Source organism: Ovis aries, chromosome 23, assembly GCF_016772045.2.
Source record: "Ovis aries strain OAR_USU_Benz2616 breed Rambouillet chromosome 23, ARS-UI_Ramb_v3.0, whole genome shotgun sequence".
NCBI classification, from domain to species: domain Eukaryota; kingdom Metazoa; phylum Chordata; class Mammalia; order Artiodactyla; family Bovidae; genus Ovis; species Ovis aries.
The window spans coordinates 58,271,959-58,291,320 of record NC_056076.1 but is presented as its reverse complement, the minus strand read 5'-3'; the positions used below and the strand labels follow the sequence as shown (position 1 = coordinate 58,291,320).

Below are 19,362 nucleotides of genomic sequence, written 5' to 3'. Positions count from 1 at the left end.
CCCCAGCCAACTGACAGAATGCTCCAAATTTAAGATCAGCCACAGCGTGGGAGTCCCTGGGCCCCAGGCGGCAGTGGGCGCTTCGGCCCCTGGATCCCCACACCCGCCAGTGGGGCGCCAGGCACCCCGCCTCCGGGCCAGAGGAGGCAGGCACTGCCCGGGACCCCACGCCTTACACAACGCGTGTATCTGAACGCAGGGAGCTGCTTTTCTTTTTCCCTTTCAGTCTCATAGGAAAGTTTTGTTTCTGTGGTGGTGTTTTGCTTGTTTTTTTTTAACTGCAAACTGCTGAAAGGAGCGGGAATTACGGTAGGGGGACAGATGGGGCGGGTGTGGGGCAGGTGAGCCCGTCCCTGCCACCCCCACGCTCCCCACCCCCCACGCCCCCCGCCCCAGCACAGAAGGTGCAGGTGTGGAGCTTACAACTGCCTGGAAAAGTTTAAGTAAAACAATAAAGCCCCAACAATGACCCCGTTAGGGGTGCCCACCCACAGGCCAGCTGGGCCCCGGGAGGAGGCCCAGCCACAGCTGGCGAGCGGCGCGGGACCAGCGTCTAGGCGGGCGGCCCTCGCCCTCCTGCCAGCACTCGGCTCAAGGGGCCGGTCCAAGGGTGAGGCTGTCTCCAGACCCCCGTCCTGAGGAGCACACCGGAGGAACGGGCTTCCAGGCCCTGGGTGAAACAGGGGCCAGGCCTGAGCTGCGACCTGACTTAAAGCCTTTTAAATATTTAGGCATATGGTATATACCTTTTAAATATTTAAATATCTCTCCTGAATATTTCATTATGTCTTTTAAATATTTAGCTGTCTGGGCTCCATTTGCGGTCTCTGCCTCAGGCCCTGCAACATTAAGGGCAGGCCTGCGGGGTATTAGTATTATTATTATTATTATTATTACTATTCCTGTTTCATGTATGGGACAGAGAAAGCTTAAGTACGCTGCTCAAGGACAAGATGCCAGAAGGGTCAAGGGCAGACGACAACCCCGACCGTCTGCCTCCACAGCCCAGGCTCACAATCCCTACCAGAACAGACAGCCAGAAGGTAATTTCTAAAATGAAGAACTCCAAATTCAGCAGCATAAGTGTATTATTCGGCGATAAGACAGTTAACAACAGAAGAACACACCAAAGAGTTGAAATTAACTGCCTACAGGGATGAGGACTGAAAAACACTGTTTCTTTTTTTAACCTGTGTGTACGTGTATTACTTCGACAAAATATTTAAATTGTTAAGAATCGTTAACCATCTTAATTTCACATCTCCTTCCTCAATGTAAACAACTCGAAAATCACTCTGCCCCCAAGGCTCATTCCTCCAAAAACGCTCACACGCGCTCCAGGTTTTGCCTAAACGGGAAGGCCAATCTGTCACAATACGGAAATAGTTCACTGACTGCAACCCTTGGGGTGTTACCACACTCAGTGTGGCCTCAAAATTGTTTACAGTGAAATACAGCAAATCCTATTGTTTGTTCCAAAATGTCACGCAGCTGAAAACCCCAAAATAGTCGTCTCCTGTTTCTGTCATTTCTGGTCATACCACTCGGCATGCGAGACCTTAGTTCCCTGACCAGGGACCAAACTTGCGCCCTGCACTGAACGCACGGAGTCTTAACCACTGGACTGACGGGGAAGTCCCCAAGAGTCATTTCTGATTGCAAAATTAGGTGCCATGAATATTCAGAAAGAATTTTTAATGTATTTTTCTCTCCCAACCTCAATTTAGAGGGCCCTTACTCAGTGAGAGCTGAAAATAAAGGGAAGGGGAAAAAAGGGAGAGAAGAAAAGCTTTCAGCATTCAGCTACTTATAGATGATCTATATGTTGAAAAAAAAACCTATTCACAAAATTGCTTAATTCAGAAATGGCTGAAGTGTTCCATCAAACTTACCAGTCTAGGAGCACACACACACACTGAAATGTGAGTAACGATTCCCCCTTAGACCAGAACCAGGTATCAAAGAGAGATTCCAACCCAGAGAATTTTTTGTGTTTCCGTCCAAGTCCCGGGGTGGGGGTAGGGGAGAGATGACAGAGAAAAGAAAAAGGCTTACAACCTAAGACTTGACCCGGGAGCAAAACCATGGCCCTTTGAAGAATGTGGTCTGTGTAGCCTTTTATGTCTCCAGCTAATCAGGCTGCCCGTTTTAAAGTGGAAGGTCACACAGGGCTGAGACCTTGCCTCCCAGCTTGTTCTTTTGCTGGTTCACCTTCTTACGCTCTATTCCTCAGCCGACTCTAGTTTCTTCCTGTTCAAAGCCTCCTGAAGACACCTCTGACTGACTGATCCCAGCCTACTCCCATCTGTCCAGTTTATCGGTCTCCTCAACATTTATGCACACCATTGCTGTTTTACTTGAGACAGTTGGATGGCATTACCAACTCAACTGTTCAAACATGAGCTTGAGCAAGCTCCGGGAGATGGTGAAGGACAGGGAAGCTTGGCGAGCTGCAGCCCACGGGGTCACAAAGAGTTGGACACAGACTTAGCAACGGAACAACGACAAAAAAAAAAAAACAGATTTAAGGTGGTTTAGAGCAAGAGATTCATATACAAGACCAGCAACTGTGCAGTGGGGAGGAACATCAAGATGCATATGACCCAGGACGTCCCAGGCATGAGCCGCAACTCTGCATCCCACCCAGCCGCCAGGAGTGGCTCCACCGGGTCACCGCAGACGTGCCAGGAAAAAAAAAAAACGCTATCCTTTCTTTCCACCGATCTAAGGGGCCTAGAATAGGTAGAGTCAGAGACAGAAGAGAGAACAGAGGTTACCCCAGGCTGGAGAAAGAGGGAAAAGAGGGTTACTGTTTAGTTGATTCGGAGTTTTTGTGGGGGTGATGCGCTCTCGTGTTATATAAGGGCTTCCCGCGTGGTTCAGACGATAAAGCATCTGCCTGCAATGTGGGAGACCCAGGTTCGATCTCTGGGTCAGGAAGATCCCCTGGAGAAGGGAATGGCAACCCACTCCAGTACTCTTGTCTGGGGAATTCAACAGAGGAGCCTGGCGGGCTACAGTCCATTGGGTCACAAAGGGTCATGTTATGCGTATTTTACCACAAAAAAAAAAAAAAAAACACCCTGCTGCCCTGAACAGGGAGGGCAAGTTACAATAAATATTCTAATGTCTGGTTCTCTTTTGCAGCATCTTTGGGGAAACTGGCTGGTATCAGCAGAGCCCTTGTAACCTCTCACAACAAGCCGTCTGAGACGTGCCGAGTCCTGATTTTTAGCATTTATCCGTTTCTGTGATATAAACGCTCCCACCATGGTACACTTCCAGGTACTGACATGACGTCACTGGCGGGGGGTAGGGGGAGGGTGTTGAGAAGAGGTGCCCCCGACCAGCTGTTGAGCCGGTCAGTGGCAGCCCCAACATCACTGATGCCCAAAATGTGTTCTCCTTACAGATACTAGGAGGGAAGGAAGAGTCTAGAGTCCAGTGGTTAAATGAAGCTTTAAGTGGTTTCTTTACCACAAAACATCCCTGAATCTTCATTCCCACCTCCTTCGAGATCTTTTAACAGCGTGACGTGCATTCTCAATCACCAAGAAGGGTTGCTGTGTGACATGTTTACCTGACCCACCTGACCTCCTGACCCTTTTCTCCCTGAAGAACATCTTGGTGGTGCTCCTTGCCTTCTGGGACGAAATTAAAGTCGTTCAGTTGTGTCTGACGCTTTGCAGCTCCATGGGCTGCAGCCCGCCAGGTTCCTCTGCTCACGGAACTCTCCAGGCGAGCATACTGGAGAGGGTTGTCATTCCCTTCTCCAAGGGACCTTCGCCATCCAGGGATGCAACCCAGGAATCCAGCACTGCAGGCGGATTCTTGACCATCTGAGCCACCAGGGAAGCCCCGCCTTCTAGGAAATACCAGGTTAGAGAAATGAGTCTATTCGCTTGCAGGCAACAAGCAGAACCCCCACCCCCACCCCCAAACACACACACACAAAGCAGAGATGGCCAGGCATCCAGAGGACACCTACTCTGTGTAGACTCTATGCCCGTGATGGCTGGCACACCCTGTCTGACAATCCAAGAGTGACAAGCCAACCGGGTCAAACTCTCATGACAATTCACGCAGAAGAGCCCAGTTGGAGCCTCTGCTCACTGGGTCCCGAGCCACAGGGATGTTAGACAAGAAGGAGAAAGTCCGGGTACCATTTCTCCTGGCCTTTCTCGTGGGACACTGTCTTCTCCAAATCCCACAACGCACCTCTTCTGATTCCAAAACTTCCCCCACCCAAACTTTAATGTACGTTAAAGTCTAAAATATTCCAGGTGGGGCACAACATTAACCTATATAAAACTGCCACAATATCTAGAAAAATATTGATAGGCTAGTTCTGATCATGACGTGTCAAGAAGTGCCTGACAACGCAGTGAGTCAAGGGTGGATCCAAACTGCAGGAAAGGAAAACGAGTAATTAACTCCTTTGGGAAGAGTAAGGAGGCCAACAGTCCCAAAGCCTCACAAATTAATTCCCAGCACGAGCCATGGTTTATCGGATTTGATTAATGAGAATATTATTTTCATTTATCTTATTGTTTAAGCACTTCCTAAACAGAAGGCTTTCCACAATGAAGAAGATCACATATTTATGCTTCTTTGCAAGAAGCGCTGACAGAGAGAAGACAAATGCTGGAGAGAGCAAGAAGAGGACAGGGACCCATTACAAGATACAGGCAAGGCAGCGGAGGGCCCTGACCACCTCCACCTCCTCCTCCTCCAAGCGGCCTGAATCTGGAGCCAGAGGAAATGGATCTCCGATCGTACCACTGCGGCCCATAAACACAGAACAAGGACCGAGCCACAACAAATCCCGTCAGCGTTCTGATGGCTTTCCCGAAGGATGAGGGCGTTCCGCAGCCCGCAGTCTTTCGCAGCTGACCCACGGCCGGGCTGAGACAGTGTCACCATTCTGCCCCACACAATCACTGCCCTCTCTGCCTTCCCTCCGCGCAGGAGACGCACAGGCCAAGCCCTCTCAACATAAACAAAAGACTGACGCCAACCACTTCACAGGTCAGCTAGGTCTGCAAGCAGTTCTAATACATGAAGTCATACGTGCTTCGGTCCACGTATACAATGTATACGTGTATACATATGTAAAAATGTATGTATGTGTAAACGTGTAAAAATGTATACAGCTTCCTAATTACTTGGTTTCTGAAAGCTGTTAGCTTATTCCACAGTGGGAAAAGAAGTACTGATCTCTACGAGTAACAAGAAATTTCTAATTATTCTTTTTTTTTCCTTTGAAGTACAGAATCAGAAATTGCTGATTCAATAGCCAGGAATAACCCATTTGCTCTCAGTTTACTGACAAGCATTCCTTAAGATTTTCTATGCAATGAACACTACAGAAATGATACGGCAAGAACCCCATCATTTCATCCAGCAGCAGCAGAGCCTTGAGCCCCTCTGCGTGATTTCTGCTGCAGTAACAGCATCTGAGGGCTTCCCTGGGGGCTCAGACTGTAAAGAATCCGCCTGCAATGCAGGAGACCTGGGTTCAACCCCTGGGTCAGGAAGATCCCCGGGAGGAGGGCGTGGCAACCCACTCCAGTGTTCTTGCCTGGAGAATCCCGTGGACAGAGGAGCCTGGCAGGCTACAGTCCACGGGGTCACACAGAGTCAGACACGACTGACAGACAGACACACACACAAACAGCGTCCTACTGCCTGTCTCTTGACCCCAACTCAGAGACCCTCCAGCCAACACAACCTCTTAGGTCCACAATCTCTATGTGAGCATCATTACGGCTCTCAACTCGAATGCTCAGGAAGCATCTTTGAAAGAGCTTTATTCATCCAACAGACTGCCATTTACTTAAAATGCCTCTCTTTCTTTCCTGGGGTTTTAAAACACTTTTCTTATCAGAGTAGTATATGGAAATACTCGTTTTAAAAAAAAAAGGTATAAGCAAGTGAAAACCAAAGTCTCCAGGAGACCCACTGGATCACTAATAACATTTGAGATTCAGACTTTTAAATGCATACATAACCATAAATATATAAGCACACATATATAATTTTAACAAAATAAGCTTTTCTTTTTACATTCGCCAATGTATCAGACATCTTCCCGTGTCTATACATGTTTCCATCATGTCACAGACATACGTCCATGCTAATTCTATGCATACATCTGTTTAGGGGTATACTGTTAAATATAGACTTTGATCTATTCCAAAAAGATTTTGCCAAAGCAAGGAACTGCAAAAGAAACCTTTCTTCAAGAATTCTTGCCAAAATAAGAACACTTCAAAAAATAACCTTTAAGATATACAGTGCTGAGTTTCACCCATTTGCTTTAAAATTCTAAAGATAATATTTTTAACTCATGTGAGAAAGTAGAAGATAAGGGAGACGGAGACACTGAGTCGACCGACTCGCGCTCTCAAACCATAATCCTTCTGCTCGCCATGTCTCAGAGAACACTCCTGCCACTCCATCCCTCAGGAGGCTGCCCCTGACTTCATGGTGGCGTAGGCTTGCCTACGGATAGTTTCATTTAGTCAAATATTAAGCTCAGTCGTGTCCGACTCTTTGCGACCCTGTGGACTATAGCCCGCCAGGCTCCTCCGTCCCTGGGATTCTCCAGGCAAGAATACTGGAGTGGGCTGCCATGCCCTTCTCCAGGGGGTCCTCCCGATTCAGGGATGCTGCTGCTGCTGCTAAGTCGCTTCAGTCGTGTCCGACCCTGTGCGACCCCAGAGATGGCAGCCCACCAGGCTCCGCCATCCCTGGGATTCTCCAGGCAAGAATACTGGAGTGGGCTGCTATGCCCTCCTCCAGGGGGTCTTCCCGATCCAGGGATGAGCACCCATATTTAGGCATGTGCCTGATACTTTAGTAACCTTTTACTTTCACTTCCCTAAAGGATCTTAGCCTGAAGGAAATCTCCAAGCAGTCAACTCCTTTTCCCAAGACCAGGAAAGTAGGGACCGAGGAGTTCACCGAGCCTCAGGAGAGAGGGCAAGCTGGTACAGGCTGGTGCTTAAAATCCTATCATGCAGCATGAGACAGAAGATGGTAGGGTGAACAATAGAAAGGGCTGGTCACAAAGACAGAACGAGGCAGCTGGTCAACTTCCTAAGGTACCTTTAGTCAGACTTGGTATAGACAAACTTATATTTTAAGTAAAAAATCTTACAGACGTACGCAAAACATAGACCAAACTCAAATTGTAAGGGAACTTTAAACCCCCACGTACAGAGCATAATCCCGTTTTATCTGGTAATTTTTAAAATATCCGTTCAGTACACAGGCCCCAGGTCCCTCTAAAAAGGAAAGGAGGAGCTGTTTACCTATGAGGAGGGAGAGGTCCCAGGAAAAAGGAGGAAGGAGGAGGAGGAGAAATGAAGGGCTGAACCGAGAAACACGCCGAGCGAGGGAACAGGGCGTGCAAGCAGAGTCAGGACGGGGCTGGAGGAATGTCACACTTTAAAGTACAGAGGACACGTGAAAGTTCTCGAAAAAGACACGGACAGGGAGAGGAGAAATTCCTTTGTGCTAATTCAGAGTCCTGGAGATTTTAGCAAGCAGATTACCAGGTACGGTTAAAGGTCAAAAATAAATAAATAACTAGAAGTCATTAAGAAGTAATAACCACTCTTGTGGTGAAAAATCGCAGGGAAGAATGTGGAAGCCCGAGGCACAGGACTGTCCAGACGAGCTCTGCCGACAACTGCACAGCACCACGGAGGGCGCTTCGTTTCACCTGGAGTGGATCCCCTGCAGCGCCCGCGCCAGTCTGCGGAAAGGCCCTTTCAGGTTAAACATGCACGTTCATGAGATGTTGCTCTCAGTCACTGCATTTTACAGAAAAAATTAAAAAATAGGTATGAAAATAAAAGCAACAGCTCGCTGGATGGAAGGTCCACCCTGACAGGCACCCTTCTTCCTGCAAGACATCTGCCTAGACACAGGGACCCCAGGAGTCGATTCACCTCCACCTCCGTTCACAGCTTTCAGCTCTAAGTGTTGTCTAAGCGCTTGGGAAGAAGGAAGCAAACACCAAGGAAAGCAAATACAGCTCACAACAGGCTAAAGACAGAAGGGAAAGTCTGAGTCAGATAACCATCGGAAAGGGAAAAAAGACTCAAGGTGAAGATATCCTACTTCACAGACACAAAATCAGAAAGTAAGTGATATTAAGCCATGGCAGGACGCATTGCAAGCGGTTCCTCCCTTTCACAAGGAGCCAACTGATTTAGTATCTGACTTCATTTGCAGTTTGCTAAAATGGTCCTAAACGCCCCCACTTTCCACATCTTCCTTTATTAATGAGTCCCCAGGAATTTCATCCTGGATCTGCCTGCAGAAAATTAAATAGCCTATGAAGACAGTGTTTTTATTATTCAAGCGACTATATTCCTTTAAAATGCATCTGTGTTCTCATCACTCAGAGCCTCAGCCCTGAAAACCCTCTGTGGAAGTCAGGGTCCACCTCTCTCCGTGTTCTGTTTAGCCAGGGACAGGACATCCACAGAAAGGCAACCCAGAAGGGCAGAGCAGTTAGGAAACAACTTCTGAAAGCGAAGCGTGAGAAGATCAGAGGAAATGCACAAAAAGGCCGACCACGGAGGGCTCCTTTCCTTTCAAAGCCCCTGCTCCCTCAAAGGACAGTCAATTTGCATGCCCTGTCCCTTCTCTGGGGGAGGACTCCCAGAGAAAGCAGCCTTCACCAGGGCCCTTGGTCACTTCCTCAGGAAACGGGAGGAGCCACCGCTCACCCCGGCTCCGTGTGGTCCTGGGATCTGGGAATGGACAGTCTCCCCACGACTGGCACGTCCCGGGGGGCCAAGGCTGCTGCGTGCTCGGGCCTGCGGCCCTGCAGAGAGCCTCATGGGCTTAGCTGAGCGCCTGGGGGGAGGGGACAGGGGGGACCGGTACCCGTCCCTCTTTGGCACCAGCTCACCTCCTGGACACACAGCGAGGGAGACTTTGTGTCAGGGAGGCTGCTGGGTCTCCCCGTGACTGAACCTGCCGCAGACTGTACCCAAATTAAGCAACTCCCATCAATCCACATGACCGATGTTTTCTTTCCCTTGCTTGAGAGTCAAAAATAGAACTGTGCTGACTTGCCGTGAGTGCTAATAAGGTTCTCGAAGGGTGCGAGTATCTACTTACTGAATATACAAAGCTTCCAAAAATACCTGCCCCCGTGTTTTTCTTTAGAAAGCAGAATGCAGATTTAAAAGGTAGGGCTGCTTCGGGTTAGCATTTCAAAATGATGGCTCTCCCAGGAAAAACCTGAAGGCAGAAGTCAGGGCTGACCAGATACCAAAAGCTGGTTCAGAAAGGCCAGCTCAGGTCTGCCCAGACCACGGTGTGCAGGAGCAGGCCTCCTTCCGGCTGACCAAACCTGCTTATCAGAAGTCGGTCATCTGGTCTTTCTGAGGCCTGGCCTTCGTTTCTCCTCCAGGAATGCCTCTGGGCACCAGGTCATCTCCCAGGCTGACCATCTCTGCAGCTATCTAGTGCAAAGTAAACAGGCACTCGGGGCAAGTGCTTGCCTGGACACCCCCAAAACTGAATGGAAGAAAACCTTCTGCTAAGAAGATTACACACCATGAGATTCTCTCCACAGCACTCTCACAAACCAAGAATTTTTTAAAGTCTAGAGGAAAATCCTGCTCTTTCATTAGATACTCCCAGGGAAAAAACGGGCAGGAATCCTAGTTGCTATACCTGGAAGACAAGCCACTGATTTCAAGGCACAGGCACAAGGTCTTAAACCAAAGGAATAAATCTTCCCAAGTGAGGGGCATGTGCATGAAAATGTCTGGGGCAGAGTTACTTGTAAATATAGCAAAACACTGGAAAACATGGAAATGTTCCTCAGCAGGAAAATGATCATATCAATTGTGGTACCTCTTTTTTTTTTTAATTGCGGTGCAAAAATCCCATGGACGTAGGAGCCTGGTAGGCTGCAGTCCATGGGGTCGCTAAGAGTTGGACATGACTGAGAGACTTCACTTTCACTTTTCACTTTCATGCCTTGGAGAAGGCAATGGCACCCCACTCCAGTACTCTTGCCTGGAAAATCCCACGGGCGGAGGAGCCTGGTAGGCTGCAGTCCATGGGGTCACAAACAGTCGGAGACGACTAAGCAACTTCACTTTCACTTTTCACTTTCATGCATTGGAGAAGGAAATGGCAACCCACTCCAGTGTTCTTGCCTGGAGAATCCCAGGGACAGAGGAGCCTGGTGGGCTGCCGTCTATGGGGTCACATAGAGTCGGACACGACTGAAGTGACTGAAGCAGCAAGTCACTGAAGTGACTGAAGCAGCAGCAGCACACATGATGTGAAGGGTACCATCTTAGACATTTTGAAATGTACAGCTGAACAGTGTTAAGCAGGGCTTCTCTGGGGGTCCAGTGGTTAAGAATCCGTCTTGCAATGCAGGAGACACTGGTTCAATACCTGGTCTAGGAAGATCCCAAATGTCACAGGGCAACTAAGTCTGCGAGCCACAGTCACTAAGCCCTTCTTCACTCACTGCAGAGCCCGGACTCCGCAACAAAAGCCAGCGAAACCAGAAGTGCACTCTCCGCAACCAGAGAAAGACCACGCGCAGGAATAAAGTCCCAGCGCAGCCATAAATAAACCAAACTTCCTTAAAAATAGTGTGAAGTATATTCACATTGTTGACTGCATGCTCTTTTTAATGGAGGGGGAAATCGGGTCCTAAAACAATATATAAACTACATTAAAACTAAAACGGAAAAAATAAGCATATTGCATTTTACATGGTATGTAAAACAAGCATACCGCATTTTATACATTTATACAGAAATATGTAAAATTTATAGATACGGAAAATTCACAGAAAGGCTTAGGATTCACACTAAACATCTTGACACTTGAATCCAGAAAGGGCAGGGGATAGAAGGTAGGGACACAATGTTTTTCAAAGTTCATCCACCTAAGCACTTTCAACACCTAAGCACTTTCAAGATCACCTATCTACGGGGAAGTAGATGAAAGTTTAAATTTCCTATGAACTCAAGGGCAGTCAGCATCACCAATCTTGGCAATTCTGTCAAAGGTCCTTTTGCAAGAGCTCTGTTTCCCACTGGATGTACCACATTCTTTTAACTAAAAGGCCCCTGTGCCAGCAGTTCACTGTCAATGAGTTTATAAAAATACTGAAAGGGTCTGGGCTAAATCTGTCACCCTTAATAAACTTCAGGAAAACTCATTACCGCCTCTCCTCGGAGTGAGTTATTCAGAGCTTCAATGATGAGAAAGCAAAGGGAAAAAAAGCCTAAATTTCTTTGCTATTAGTTGGATATAAAATATTCAAGTTTGGTGGATTTCAGTATTTCAAAACTAAGAAATCACGTACACACCCATGTCTAAAAACAAAGGATCCCCATTTAAGAGAAAAACTCACGAATGCTTTTGAAGCATTCATTTGGCATTTTATAAATGCCACACTTTTCAGTAATATAATTCCAGCTTGAAGCAAAGTATTGATTTTCTACATCAGAAGTGGTATTTTGACCACAGACAGGAGAACCTCAAAGCACTTTTCCTTTATCACCTGAATAAGCCTTCTAGATTTCTGTACAAAAATCCTACATCCACTACAGAAGTTTGCCCCTGAAATACTCCCATCAAACCAGCCGCTTTGCTTTTTGCTGTTTCGTGTTCATTTTAACCAGAAACTTTTTCAAATACTAAACTTAAAGCTGTTGGCAAACATTTTTGAGAATCACAGCCTCAGAAAACATGAAGGGGAGTGCTGGGAGCTGACAGAATCTCGCTCTTTTCCGAGAAGTTACAGTCCAGCCACATGTGCTGGAAATCTTTCTTTCAGAATCTTTACCACCCGAGTTTCAAAGCCCTGTCCTCACAACAAGGTTCTGAGTCGGTGGTTCTCAACGGGAGTGATCTTGCTCCTCCCTACATGGCTACAGAAATTTAGCAATGTCCAGAGACATTTCTGGCTGGCACAACCTCAAGTACGGTGAGGGGTGCTCCTGGCATTCAGTGAGGTAGGGAGTAAGTGGCCAGAGACGCTAAGCATCCTATGCTGCAAGGGACAGCCCCCAACGAAGAATGGCCCGGCCCTCGAGCTCGCTGGTGCTGAGGCTGAAAAGCCCTGCTCTCTGGAGCGGACCTTCCCCTTGTCACCTGTTCTCCCACCAGGACCTAACCCTCCTAAGATCACAATAAACCAGCTGGGGATCCGCGGGTGGTCCGGTGGCTGACTCTGTGCTCACAGTGCAGGGGGCCTGGGTTGGGGAACCAGCTCCCACATGCTGCAGTGAAGACTGAAGACCCTGTGTGCCAACACTAGGATCTGGCAGAGCCAAACAAACACAATGTAAAAAGACAAACCCATAAACCTGCTCCCCTTGCGGGTCCCCCCAGCCTGGGGAGGGGGCCAGCTCCCTCCAGCGCCCTGCCCCTTCCTCCCTCACCACCTGAGGAAGCCTGCAGACCAAGGGCTGCCCACGGGCTGATCCCAGCTGGTCCGGAATTCCAAAATGAGGCCACTGCCTTGTCTCGCGGGACACCAAACTCACCTGAGGCAGTTTTAGATTTCTGAAACGTAGGGCTTTCATCTATGAGACATGACTGAGGGCATCCCCCAGGGTGATCGTGCTCAACATGTCTACTGACTTTTCAAAGTAAACTCACTTAAAAGTCCTCTTCCTGGAGCAGAGAAAACAGAGGACACACACAAGGAGAATGAAGGGCATCACGCTGTCCGACGCTCGGTCATAGTAAGAGAGGGAAGCTCTCGGTGTTGCTCACGAGGTCCTCCTGCCATTTGCACTAATTTCACCAGACAGTCGAGAGCTTGGAATAATGGTCACGCAGGAATGCTCTTGTTACACAATTTTCCACCAAATAGGGGAAAGCAGGGATTCTACAGTGTAGGGATTTGGAGAAGTGCTGGATTAAACACATACACACACACCTTTCTTCTCCCAAGGCTTCTCTACACTTTTTAAGTGCTGATGTGAATTTCCAGCATGAAACTTCATCATGGGGATCCAATGTCCAAGCTGGAAGCATTGCCCAAGCTTATTGGATGCTGGACGCTTTCAGAGTGAGACATCTCTGGGGCTTATTTAAAACAAAGTTTAACCAAATCTCACAGTTGCAAGAGGTCAGTTACACTTCTGGGGCTTTCCTGGTGGATCAAACGATAGGTTTGATCCCTGGATTGGCATGACCCCCTGGAAGAGGGCATGGCAACCGACTGTAGTATTCTTGCCTGGAGAATCCCATGCACAGCAAAACTTGGTGGGCTACAGTCCATGGGGGTTACACAGAGTTAGACACGACTGACCGACTTGGCATGCACACACGTTTAATAATGAGCATCCTTCACTTAACTGCCCTCCTCCAGAAAAAGCAGCCCAGCAAGGTCTTCGAGGCAGAACAGAAATTTCCCATCCTCAACGACCCGAAACCAAGGCAGAGTGTCACCAAAGAAGGGACAGCTAAATCTGAAACACCAACAGAGGGCAACGGTGCCTACTGCCCAAGATTAGCAGGAGAAGAATTTTTTTTTAAAAAGCTATGAGTCATCTAAATCAAAACCAGCCAAGCCTAATCAGTATTACTACTCAAGTGCTAAACTATGTGTTCCATCTTTCCCCAAATTAATGCTAGACAGCCGAGCCAGACTCGCACTTTGCCAAATGGACAGACGTGCATGAGGGACCTGAAACGTTCACACACTCACCTCACACAGACACACACACACACCTGCACCTAAGAGCACCCTCAGACATACACACACACCTCTCTCTCACACACACACACTCACCACACACACACATCTCTCTCACACACACATACCACACACACACACCTCTCTCACACACACACATCCCCATCTCACACACATACACACACACACCTCTCACCTCACACACACCCCTCACATACACACCTCCCCCTCACTCACCCCCACCTATGAGCACCCTCAGACACACACACACCTCTCTCACCTCACAGACACACAGTCACCTCACACACACACACACACCTCTCTCACATATACACACCCCTACCTGTGAGCACCCTCAGACACACACACTCACCTCACACATATACACCTCTCTCACCTCACACACACACCTCTACCCATGAAGTACCCTCAGACACACACACACACCACGCACTCACCTCACACACACACACCTCACACACACACTCACCTCACACACACACTCACCTCACACACACACACCTCACACACACTCACCTCACACACACTCACCTCAAACACACTCACCTCACACACACACTCACCTCAAACACACACACCTCACACACACACTCACCTCAAACACACACACCTCACACACACGCTCACCTCACACACACACACCTCACACACACGCTCACCTCACACACACACTCACCTCACCTCTCTCTCTCACACACACACCCCCACCCACGAGCACCCTCAGACACGCAGCGACACACCCAGGAGAGCCCCTGACACCAGGCTGGCCAACTCCTCCAGCCCTCCGGCCAGTCTTCTCACACCAGGCGCTGCGCGATTATGGAGCGCTGATAGCGAAACACAGTTTTCGTGATTTTTGATAAACAGAAAATACAGATTGCATCTCCACACTCAAGAGCTCCTACACCTTGGCTGCTAAACTGCAGTGCAAGGCCACGGCCGTCAGGTCCAGAAGAGCCGGGCGTGAGCGCCGGCCCCGACGCCCGATCCCTCGCGCGGCGAGGGCGCCCCGGGCCTGGCGGGCGAGGCACCGGCTTGTCAGCGCTGCTGCGAGTCCGAACCACTCGGAAACCCAAAGTGGCTCCACAGAGACACCCTCTCCCAAAGTGACCGACTCACCCTTCAGCTGTCTTCCTCCCAACTCGGGTTGAGTCACTTCCTGCCTCAAACTCCGTCCCCGCCTGAAGACGCTTCCCCGTGTCCTCGGCATGGACTTCCTTCCCCAGCCAAGCCCTACGCTTTCTCATCATCTCCTACCTTGGATCTTCTCTCCCTTTCTGTAAAACTTCATCCCTCTATTTTTTTCAAAATTTCACCTGAAGTTTATCTCTAATGGAACCTCTACTTCCTCACAATGTTTCTTTGATTGCGTGTTTCCTCCTGTCTCTACCTTTAGAAGCCAAGTGAGTGTATCAGAAAATAATAGTGTCGAAACCCTTAGGACACAAACTCAGTCCACTTACAGGTAAGCTATTTTCTGACGATAATGAATCACAGCAAAGCTCATCCAAACGGCTCTCCTACAAGCACAGAGAGCCTGCACATCTCCCAGGTCCTGCAGCCCTGTCCTTTTTTACTTTCTGAAAAAAATATCTGGCCGCACCTAGAGGTATGTGGGACTCTAGTTCTTCCCTGACCAGGGATCGGACCCGCGCCCCATGCATTGGAAAGTGGGTTCTTAGCCACTGCACTCTCCGGGAAGTCCCTCATGGGTTCTCACACACCCATCGGGCTGTGTGCCACACTCTGCTGGTTCTGGGCAGACTCACTGGACGGGGGACCGGTCATCTGTGCTTTGCCGTCTGCTGTTCTCTGCACATCTGCCCAGCTAGTCTTTGACCCTGACTCTTGGCAGGCTCCAGGACGACCTGTGTGACTTACCACCCCACGACATACCCTGAACTCATCCCCAGCTCAGATTAACACCCGGGGTTCCAACCCTTTTCTCCAGCACGGGCCCCCACAGCCACGCCCACCCTGAATGCCCAGTCTCGTCCCTGCTCTCCTCACAGCAATGTGACACACCAGGACACACACTCTCCCCACCCCGACAGGGGTTCAGCCCAAAACCGTGACCTGACGGATTTAACCAACAAGTAATGAGCATTCACGCGTCGCAGCGCTCTCAGACTCCAAATGCCCAGTAAGATCTAAAACTCAACCAGGGTTTCTGTGCAATGGGAGGCTTTCTTGGGATCTCATGGGGCAGTAAAAGTGAAAGTCACTCAGTCCTGCCTGACTCTTCGCGACCCCATCAACTGTATAGAGTCCATGGAACTCTCCAGGCCAGAATACTGGAGTGGGTAACCTTTCCCTTCTCCAGGGGATCTTCCCAACCCAGGGATCAAACCCAGGTCTCCCGCATTGCAGGTGGTTTCTTTACCAACTGAGCTATCAGGGGTGCCCAGGAATCTCATGTAACAGACACCATTTTATCCTTACAACTAATTTAATCCATTTCGAAATTTTAAAACACGCCAACTACAGTTCTGTGGTCTCTCACAGTTCAAACACGTAATTCACCAAATTCCTTGCTGCAGCTTCTGCTGCTGCTAAGTCACGTCAATCGTATCCGACTCTGTGCGACCCCATTGACGGCAGCCCACCAGGCTCCTCCGTCCATGGGATTCTCCAGGCAAGAGTACTGGAGTGGAGTGCCATTGCCTTCTCCGACCAAATTCCTTACTGGAACTCAATTTCTCCTTTGGCTCAGGCCTGGGAGCTTCCCCAAGACATCTGGATCCAAGGCCTCCAGAGTGTGTGCCTTCGTGTGCACTAGACAAGCAGGTGGTGTTGATTAGCCATTCTTCATCACCACCCTGTGAAGAGGCTCATTAGGGCTCCCATTCCAAGGGAAAGTCACAAGTCACCCGACTCCCTGTCAGGCATGGAAGCAGAAACAGCGGCCACTAACCGCTCCGAGTCCTCCCCGCCCATCAGATCTCAAGTCTCTGAACCACACGTGGCGGTTCTAACCGCCGAGTCCTCCCCAACCCATCAGACCCCAAGTCTCTGAACCACGCATGGCAGTTCTAACCGCTCTGAGTCCTCCCCGCCCATCGGATCCCAAGTCTCTGAACCACGCGTGGTGGTTATTCCTGTCTGTGGCTGCTGCTTAGTCCCTAAGTCGTGTCCAACTCTTCGCGACCCCATGGACTGTAGCCCACCAGGCTCCTCCGTCCATGGGATTTCCCAGGCAGGAATGCTGCAGTGGGTTGCCACTTCCGGCTCCAGGGGATCTCCCAGACCCAGGGCTGGAACCTGCACTGGCAGGAGGCTTCTTTAGCACTGAGCCCCCAGGGAAGCCCTGCGGTTACTCTTACATGTTGACTTGCTGATAGTGTTCATCACAGTGACTCCAAACAGGTACCCCTGCTATGGATCTCCCGGACCTCATCCTGACAGTAAAGCTCTGTCTCACCAGTCAAGGGGCCAAGGTAATAAAGCTTCAGTAACGCAGGTTATGTGGGTACAAGAATACAGAGTATCTAGGCAGATCCTGCAAACCCAGAAACCAGTGTTCATGCCAGGCTGGGCATACATGACCCAACAATGAGGGCTGACCCCAAATGCCCTCACTGGCATCACATGCAAAGCGACGGTGAGTTCCCGCAGTCGGGCCAGGCTTGGAGCATCAGATGACTCGGAAGCAGAGACAAAGGATCTGAAACCAAGGGCACGCTACAGACCCCTGCTACTCCATGCGGTCCACGGACCAGCAGACCACCATCACCTGTGAGCTGGTCAGAAATGCAGGATCCCGGGCCCATACCAGCCCTAGTGAATCATTACCTGCATTTTAACAAGATCCCCGGGGTGATCTGTATGCCACTAGTCCTACCTGGACGATAAGGGCACCCAGGAGGAGCCTGGGGTCGGCAGGAGCACAGGACCGAAGCAGTGGGTGGGGAAAGGCAGGGAAGAGACGCAGAGCAAGCCGGACCCTGCTCCAAGTCCGGGTCCGTCTCTCACTCAGCGCTGCCCTCCTCGGTCAGTCTCTTAACGTCTATAAGGCTCACCGGGGATGTTAATTATACCTTTCGGGGGACAGTCAGCATGAAGCCTCCAGCATACGGTAAACCTGCAGTGGATTTCCTTTCCATTCGCCATCAGACACCAATGTGGCGTGGCTGTCTAAATCCCGCAACCTGGAGATGGATTAGGGTATCTGGGAGAGAAAGGGAGCCCAAACCAGGGAAGAATGAGTTTCTCTAACAAGGAGGCCCTGTCGTAGCTCCCACCCTATCTTCTTAACCGGAGGAAGGCCTCAACATCAGTGAACGCGAACACTGCAGGGCACCAGGGAACTTTCACTGTTAAACTTAGTCGTCCATCCAACAATCCGGACCAGCACTATCAGACAGAAACAGAATGAAAACCACATATATAGTTGCAAGTTTTGGGGGGGTTTTTTTGCACTTTTTAAATTTACTTGCCACTCAGCATGCAGGATCCTAGCTCCCCCATGAGGGATCAAGCCCACACCCCCTGCAGTGGAAACTCCTAGTCTAAAACCACTGGTCTGCCAGGGAAGTCCCTCTGTCTTTAAAAAAAAAAGGGCTGGTGGCGCGGGGGTGGGGGGCGGTGGGGATAGGGTGAAATAAGTTTTAGTAATAAGTTTTATTCAACCAAAGTATTCTTTCAACATAAAGTCTATATTAAAAAGCTATTAGTGAGACATTTTACATTCCTCTTTGCTATCTAAGTCTTCAAAACCCCGTGTATATTTTATGCTTACAGCCCATCTCAATTAGGACTGGTGGTGGTTTAGTCCGTAAGTCGTGTCCGACTCTTACGACCCCATGGACTGTAGCCTGCCAGTCTCCTCTGTCCATGGGATTTTCCAGGCAAGAATACTGGAGTGGGTTGCCATTTCCTTCTCCAGGGGATCTTCCCGACCCAGGGATTGAGGCCCGGCCTCCTCCATGGCAGGCAGATTCTTTACCAACTTAGCCACCAGGGAAGTCCCCAAAACAGGACTGGCCAAACAGCAAGCACTCAGAAGCTGTTACGTGGCGGGGGCCGGCCCACGGGACAGGGCCATTCTAGACATCGAGGTCCCAGGACCCCTGCTCCCCTCCATCTTCCATCCATCCCCTCCAAGGTCCAGTGTGTAAGACATGACTATCTGGTCACTGCCAAGCAAACATGGGCAGCAAAGGGCTGGGAAGACAGACGGAACAGAGGCCTGAGCTATCCGGCCACAGCGTCACGATCAACTTTTGTTTGTTCTGAAACTCTGGTTGACAAAAAGTATACCAACAGACAGACAACCTAGATGCTAGGCCCTCCCTGACTGGGCTAAATTTACTTGGGAACAAAGACAGTTGAAGTGTTAAAACTAACTCCAAAATTCGTTCAAGATTTTCCAGCTATAAATGTTAAGCGTGGCCAAGTAAGAACAAGGACTCTTGCCGAGATGTCCCTCGCTTTTCATCAGATAAAGGGCAGCTGCAACTCAAAACCTACAGACCAGGCAGGAAACACTATATACGCCTTCATGCCCCACACCCCAAAAGAGAAATCACTCCCGATAAAGGCGGTAGAAGACTGGACGGGAGAAACGCCACCAAGACAGCAGAGAGATGCCAGGGACGAGCCCTTCCCCTGAAACAGGAAGCTCAGGAATA

The 19,362-nt window shown here is 49.5% G+C and overlaps 1 protein-coding gene and 1 long non-coding RNA gene across 10 annotated transcripts in view; one reads left to right on the top strand and one right to left on the bottom strand.

The window, feature by feature from the left end:
• ZNF532 (zinc finger protein 532) overlaps nucleotides 1–19,362 on the bottom strand; it is a 132,634-nt gene that overhangs the window by 87,535 nt on the left and 25,737 nt on the right. For 6 of the 9 annotated variants that reach the window (XM_060405573.1, XM_060405570.1, XM_060405574.1 and 3 more), the window contains exon 4: nucleotides 3,590–3,865. The exons of the other annotated variants lie outside the window; for them this stretch is intronic. In XM_060405573.1, coding sequence (XP_060261556.1) covers nucleotides 3,590–3,623 — 34 coding nt within the window. In that variant the 5' untranslated portion in view covers nucleotides 3,624–3,865. The remainder of the gene's footprint in view (nucleotides 1–3,589; nucleotides 3,866–19,362) is intronic. 9 annotated transcript variants of the gene reach the window in all.
• Nucleotides 3,086–5,238, top strand: LOC132658512 (uncharacterized). The gene is made up of 2 exons (XR_009598268.1): nucleotides 3,086–3,285; nucleotides 3,413–5,238. It is a non-coding gene; the product is annotated as an uncharacterized LOC132658512 (long non-coding RNA).